The sequence below is a fragment of the Tubulanus polymorphus genome, chromosome 1 (assembly GCF_964204645.1).
Source record: "Tubulanus polymorphus chromosome 1, tnTubPoly1.2, whole genome shotgun sequence".
In the NCBI taxonomy this organism is placed as follows: domain Eukaryota; kingdom Metazoa; phylum Nemertea; class Palaeonemertea; order Tubulaniformes; family Tubulanidae; genus Tubulanus; species Tubulanus polymorphus.
Window position 1 is genome coordinate 6,999,707 of NC_134025.1, and position 7,374 is coordinate 7,007,080.

The 7,374-nt window shown below is 37.2% G+C and overlaps 1 protein-coding gene across 2 annotated transcripts; it reads right to left on the minus strand.

Annotated features, from left to right (window-relative positions):
- Positions 1 to 3,270: 3,270 nt before the first annotated feature.
- Positions 3,271 to 5,893, minus strand: LOC141914948 (trimethylamine monooxygenase-like). Of its 2 annotated transcripts, none has more exons than XM_074806296.1 (7): positions 5,779 to 5,893; positions 5,459 to 5,632; positions 5,201 to 5,365; positions 4,721 to 4,939; positions 4,380 to 4,630; positions 3,972 to 4,258; positions 3,271 to 3,747 (listed from the first exon to the last, which is right to left on the minus strand). In XM_074806296.1, exons 2-7 carry the CDS (start codon positions 5,619 to 5,621, stop codon positions 3,480 to 3,482), a joined length of 1,353 nt encoding a protein of 450 aa, XP_074662397.1. In that variant the 5' UTR covers positions 5,622 to 5,632; positions 5,779 to 5,893; the 3' UTR covers positions 3,271 to 3,479. The 2 variants fall into 2 exon arrangements, with proteins under 2 accessions (XP_074662397.1, XP_074662396.1); XM_074806295.1 differs by having other exon boundaries at positions 5,459 to 5,635; positions 5,779 to 5,892.
- Positions 5,894 to 7,374: the final 1,481 nt, after the last annotated feature.

Here is a 7,374-nt window from a genome sequence, read left to right on the forward strand (position 1 = left end):
CATTAAAAAACTGCATCGAAAATTGCAATGGAGCATCGATGATAATCTTCTGGCGTATATATTTCTTCGAAAAAGATCTCCAAATCCCGAAATAGACGAAAGATGAAACGCGACGCCAATAAATCATCTTCGCAAATGTCGAAGAAAATACGTAGCTTTCATCTGCGTGATGGTGGACGAAATGGCTGTAATCTACTTTATGTCGAGTGATCATCAAACCGGAAAGTCGAATTTTATGGTCGGCCGGGCAGATAAAATATATCTTACCGTTTAGTGGATAGCTACCCAGCGGATGTTATGAATATTTATTGTAATGCCAGCAGCTGGATGCAAATTATGAATTGATTGGTCTGGTATTTTTTGGTGTCACGTATATCCAGTTAATAAATGTTTGTTATTCGACATGTCAATCATAGACTATCTTGATAAAACTGCTTTTAATGTCATCTATAATGGGTAATGATAGCGAAGGCACATCTCAACCTCGGAAGCATCGCTGCATATCATTATTACCTATCGTTTCTCGGTTTCGAATACGGAATCAGGTCAGGGTTTCCGCTTACGGCAGATTTTTTTCGGTACGTAGCTGAATGGAAAGTAATCGGAATCATACCGTGAGAAAATACAAGATTAAAAAGAGTTTTACCAACGACGAAGATGAAAAGTCTTTTACACTGTTGGTTTCTGCTGTCGTGCCGCAATTTACTTTTTAGATCATCCATTAGCCCGAGGTGCGTTCTTCGAATACTGAGTGAATTGCACTCGTTTTAGCAGTTTGTTATCACAGGTTTCCATAATTAACGTTGCGCGGACTTTTTTTTAAACGCAGTGGAAATAAAAGGCGTGTAGGCGATATACTAATCGTTTCTAGTGAGAACTATTTCCATCATTGATTTCGGTGCGAGACTATAAATGATGATTGTCCACTGATTGACTTTTATTTGCGACAAATAACAAATGAATACATTTAATGGCAATATCGTCAAGAAATAGAATCGACCAGTTTAATCTAAAAACTAAGACATTTTTTGAGAACGACTTGAATTTCAAATGTTTTGTTTTATCTTGTTTCTATTTTTTGGTTGAGATATTTGAGAAGACTTTAACTTATATATTCTCAATGTCAATTACCGAGAAACCTTGTCTGGTGAAGATTCTGGTGGAAGAGCCGCGCAAAGCATCACTCGATAATCTGATTGCTTCTTTGTGAAAAGGGCGCGGTGCGGGGACATCGGAGAAATCATGTCACACATCATATTCTACACGCTCAACGGTATATATATATGGATATATATATATATATATATATATATATATATATATATATATATATATATATATATATATATATATATATATATATATATATATATATATATATATATATATATATATATATATATATATATATATATATATCATGTTGACTATCAAAGCTTTTACAATTATTGAAAGGATCGTCTTCAATCTGTAAAATTGCCCTCGCATTTATGGACATTATTCGCTGGCAGCAACACGAGTGGCTGATAATTACCTTTTAGCGCTAACGTGTTCGACAAGATGTCAAATACAATATGTTATATTGATGTTTTAGTGTATAAACAAATCCCTAGGGTATTTGAGAATTGTTACTACGGCTTCTTAATGAAGTTGTGGCTGTATGTATCCCAAATACTTATTTGAACACTAACGTCTGTATTGCATTTGGGTTTACGCCACCGAATGTTTTTCTTTTATTCTTTGAATTCAAACTATATAGGATCCGTGCAAAGAATAAGTTTTAGCTATTTGGGCACCGTCACCGTTGTTGGTTGGCTATTGGCTGTTTTATATTTCCAAAAAGTAGATAGTACACGTGGTGAGATGAACTTTAGAATTCTCTAAGGATTTCTTCTAACGTCAAATTAATTCGTTAATTGTTTAACTCTTTACGCAATATTTCTTTTTTCTAGACCCCAAACTGCACGCTCAATATTATATATCATTTAGGAAATCTGTATGGCTCATAATTGTGTGCTCGAAAAACTGCCGCCGACTAAAAAGCTCTTCCTGTCATCGTAGTCCGATGAAACCAAAATAAAGCCATTAGTGTGTTGTTAAAAATTTGCCATTATTTGTACACTGCCCCGCGTGCATTTCTGACATAACCCGTCGTATTCAATATCCGTCACGTATCACAGGGACGCGCCACTTAACATCGTGTTGATTCTACTGATGAAACTGGTGATTGGGGAACGACGACGCCGCTACAACAAAGGAAAATATCGTTCGGTTCGAAGTATACGGTTATTATAGATCTATACGTAAATTACAGCAAAACAAAATTCCAACGAGGGGACAGCGAATAAGGCCAAGGACATTTGATTTAGACCAAATCTCTCGAACTATCGAAGTGGCCGAACCGATTAAGTGATTAGATTCATTAATCATCGAATTGAGCCTGTTATTCATTCAATTGGTAGATATTGTTTTCACTAGTGCTACTAGTACTAGTACTTGTATATATATATATATATATATATATATATATATATATATATATATATATATATATATATATATATATATATATATATATATATATATATATATATATATATATATATATATATATATATATATATATATATATATATAGTGACGTATCTGTAATTTGCACGACGTCAATTGCGATCGCAACGACGTACTGTATTGAATCTACACCTCAAAAGACCTTGCACATGCCCAACTAATGCACTCGGCTCAGGTACACTGTGCACAAGGATTCCAATTAGATGATCAAAGTTTCAGTATTCCCAAAGATTGCCAACTTGATATGTTCACCCTCTGAGACGCTTTGTTCGCCTTGCTATCGCTCAGACTATGGACTGAAATCGACAAGGACGATATAAGATAACTGTCTGGACGTTAGACTGTGGAATTTGAAATGGTCAACTGATGAATGAACCATGGACTTTAAATCGAACTTTATTCATTTTAAAAGTCCATGGCTGAACCCCGTTGACTCTCGCACCCCCTGACTGAACACACTAGGATATAAAATCACTACTCCAGCCATATTCAGTTCATCAGTTTCTAAATAGATTATTATCTTCACTAAATACTTAGATAATGAGGAATATATGATTTGGAGGCTGTTAATAAATCACACCGGTATGATTTCAACATTCACCAGAGTTGACATAAAAGAAACGACCAATGAATGCGCGTGTGGCAAAAAATTCAGAAAAAACGACTGTCAGATCATCAACCAGAGACAAGATATCAAAATGACTTATTCGAATTATCATTCATATTAAATTAGAATATATTATGCCAATTCTTTTGTAACATACACTGTTAAATATGAATATAACCTTTATAAGTAAAAAGTAGATGTTAAATCTAACAGTAAAACCTAGTAATAAATACTAGTATAAGAAAAGGAATCGTCGTACTATTGAACCCCACAAGTATGAAAGTAATCAAAAAGCTTTCGATTATTCTTTAATTGAGAGGTAACATTTCATCGAGTCATCAAGCGCTTCCATGAATGTTGAATGGTGGATTGGCGACTTATTTCCGGTGAATTTACTGGTAAAACTTTTATCTCTGTATGTCAAGATGTTTTCATCTTTGTGATGTTCCCAAGTGTGGAACATATCAGCCGTGTCCAAGTCATATCCATAGTTACAATCTTTACCCATTTCTCTCATGTGGTCGGTCTGGAAGTCGATTTCGTCATGTTCGCTCTTATTCGCTCGACGCCTAAAAATGTAGGAAAATTACGCATTTTACATGGATAAAAGTCTCAATTTTTTACCAAAGCTGAGAGGATAGTAGCGCTACATGTTATCTCACGGAATCAGATGCTGTCAATGACACAATACTGATTTGTTATATTCTATATGTTGCATTAATGGGACAAGATATAATGATGATAATAACAATATGTGATATCTCTCTCTATATATATAGTCTATATAGCGTACCTTTCAAGCCATTTCTCCGTGTGGCTGAGCATTTCATTTCTGGATGGTACTTTTACTTCACCAATAATATATTTTGCAGCCCAAGCCGCTTGTACGTCAAACAACGTGAACGTGTAATACTGGTCAGTGGCCCCGATGTATAAGACTTTGTTGTTTCCACCTTTCAGCCATAGTGTGCTCATATACGTGTTTTCTAGGTACAGCACATTTTGGCCCGTTAAAGTAAGATTTGCCTCCATGTACGGGTAGTGATGTTTGAATCCGGTACACAGAACGATGCTGTCTACCTGCATTTGATAGAATCAAGATGGAAAGTTTAGATATGTTACACTAAACATGTTGGGAATTTTCATTGATTATTCACATATCTGATTCCATAAACATGTCTTATATAAACGGACATTGTACCTCTGCAGTGGAACCATCCTTGAAAGTTGCCGTATTCCCCTCCACTTTGATAAGCAACGGCCTCTCAGTGATCTGTGGAGGCCATTTAAATCCCATCGGTTCATTGCGGTAACTTGTAATCACGCTTTTGGCCCCGTATTTTATGGACTGCAGTGCAAGATCTTCGGCCGAATAGGACGCACCGATAATCAAAATATTCTGCCCCTTGAATTCGCAGGCATCACGATAATCGTGGGAGTGCAGGATTCGACCTAAAAGAATAAAAGTATTACTGCTTCAAATTTCCGTTCACCGATACAAATCGTTTGTGCTTTTTTCTTTTAAAAAGTCCAGAAATTTACCTGGGAATTTATCGAAGCCATCGAACACTGGTACGTGTGGAACAGAAAAGTGTCCTGACGCATTGACGATGTAATCAAACCTCTGTTCTGGCAATAGAACGTCTTTGGCGAGATCCTTTACAACGACAGTGAAGTCGTCAGTGCCGGGGTGGTATTTCACTTCACGAACCACGGTCTCTAACGTAATGTAGCGACGCACATTCATTTTATTGAATCGGCCTAGAATATAGAAAACCTGTTTGAAATTACATTGTAACAAATAAATACAACGAGACGGATAGTGCTTTATTGGGTAACCTAGAATTTTTTGACGCACGAGCTTTTGCTGCTAGTGAATAGTAGCTTCATCTGGGTGAATGAGAGTAATACAAAAAGTAACCTAAAAAGTTCAATTACGTTCTGGGATTTGAGCAAAAATCTCTATAATATCAGCAAACTACTCTCTTATTAATTCACGTTTCATCCATAAAGAGAAATTACCTTGCAAGTAATCGAATAGAACTTCTCTGGGTGGAAAGGAGGGAATGGATTTACCAAAGTGTTCCTCAAATGAATAGTCTGGGAATTCGATACATTCTCGTGGACCGTTCGACCACAGATATCGATACATACTATTATGCACGTACTCTCCATTTTCATCAAGTCCTGGAAAAAAGGGGCATCGTCAAATGTTTTAGCGAATTCCTTTTAATCTGTCGCAGTCTATCTCTTCTTTCATCTAGTATATGAATAATCTACCTGTCCTCCAATTATAATTCCAAAGACCACCCCAGTTGTTCTGTTTCTCGAAGCACACGATTTCAGGTACAACCTTGCCTTCTTGGCGCAGTTTCTCGATGTGGTACAAGAAACTCAAACCGCTGGGCCCAGCGCCGATCAGACATACACGTTTACCAGACATGATTGCGATAACTACTAAATAAGTACAAATATGTACTATATATGAATAGATATATACGTATATATGTGGTCACAGATGCGTGCATGAATTATACATCGCTGATTTGAATACGATACTGAAAATTACTTGAATTCAAACGAAAGCTCTTGGCACTTACCAGCCTTTGCAACGACTCGACGGTGTGTGGCTCAGCGAGTAACTGGCACGGCAATTTGATAAGCGATTTAGGCAATTCGAATGGCCTTGACATTTTTATAGACTGGCACTACCCTGGAAGATCCGCGCATATGGCGTGCACGCTTAGGCACATAATATAATTTATAGATATGCCTCATAAAAGTACGGTATGCTGATAGTTCATGACTCGTAAATCTTTTTTTTTGAATACTCGTAATTTACTGAGGGTTAATTTACTAAAGTGCTGCCTTCAGCAATATATATTATCCGTAAAAATGAGGTCATATCAGAAAGGTAATACAGTATAATTTGACTCATCATTTCAAATACTAGATATTAAATATTCTAGAGTGATACACTAAAATTGGCTTTATGTCACGCTACATGGCCCTTTTCGAAGAACTTAACTTAAAGTTCAAACTTGATACCGTGTTCTCGTCACACTGTCTATATATTTCATAAGTGACGAGAAAGGCAGGTGTTTATTTTTACTAGCTTTTTAAAGAACCTCGAAATAAAACATTTATTAGAGATGGGTTGAAGAAGCCGAGCATGAGGGAGTCAGCTTTCTGAGAAGATTTCGTGCACCTTACACGAGGGGGACAAATTTTACTTTTGGAACGAATGTCGAAATCACTGCATGCCAATACACTCTGGTAGTTTTGAACCCCGATCTTCACAAATCTCTATCACCTGATTCATTGCCGACATAGCACGACATTTTCACGAAAAAAGCACGAAAAATGATCAAACGAAGACAGATTTATTGCAGTGTTTTATTCTTCTCATAAAAGCTAACATAAATCATAACACTAGACCATTGAAGTGTAAACTACGGCTATGTATTAGACTAGAGCGCTCATTTCATTTTTACCCGATTTTTCCGACGTGCGCGGTGTATTCATGGTTCCTTCGCTTTCAGGGGTACCGTGAACCGGATCCATAAAATTCATTTCATTTCATATATTTTTTACAGACTGCCTTTCACGTTCACAGTATGTTTTATAAGTTCACGAATTTTTTACGATTTTTTTTCTATCCAAGAGATAATTTCTTGATAGCCGTGGTTATTGGTTCGTCTGGTGCGAACGTCGTTGATTGGCCAGTCGTTTTTCTTTCGACGACGTCTCTTATTGAACTGTGTTTCAATTGCGCGATGCTACGAGCCCTTCGCCCGGCACCAGTGCCGTTCGATTCCATAGAAAAAGATCTTCTACGCCTCGATAGCTGGTCTTCCTGCTTCGACTCTAGTTTCCTCCCGAGAACTGACGCGTGCAGAGGTGGTAGAACCAGCGTTTCCGAATGCCTACGAGGTGCTAACTCAAACGGTGACGAATCAATGGAGTTTTCTTTCGTTTGGCAAAGCGAATCATCTACTAGTTCTTCGTTAGTCTGTGAAGACTTACGATGCCGGAAACCTTTTGCGCGATGCTTACTGCCAGCACCACTGCTGCTACCGGCATTTCTTGACGTAGTCGCTTTTTCTGAGTTTGAATTCTCACTTATCCTCGATACATTCCTTACCTCATTTTCAGCAATTGTTTTTCGAAGTTTAAGGTGTTCTTCCTCGATTTGC

Excerpts from the sequence above, each read along its gene's own strand:
- LOC141914948 (XM_074806296.1), bottom strand. The coding sequence starts at position 5,621 with ATGTCTGGTAAACGTGTATGTCTGATCGGCGCTGGGCCCAGCGGTTTG. Across the intron at positions 5,366-5,458 it reads GAATTATAATTGGAGGACAG|GACTTGATGAAAATGGAGAG; the intron begins GTAGATTATTCA and ends CCTTTTTTCCAG. Across the intron at positions 4,631-4,720 it reads TGGCTTCGATAAATTCCCAG|GTCGAATCCTGCACTCCCAC; the intron begins GTAAATTTCTGG and ends TTATTCTTTTAG.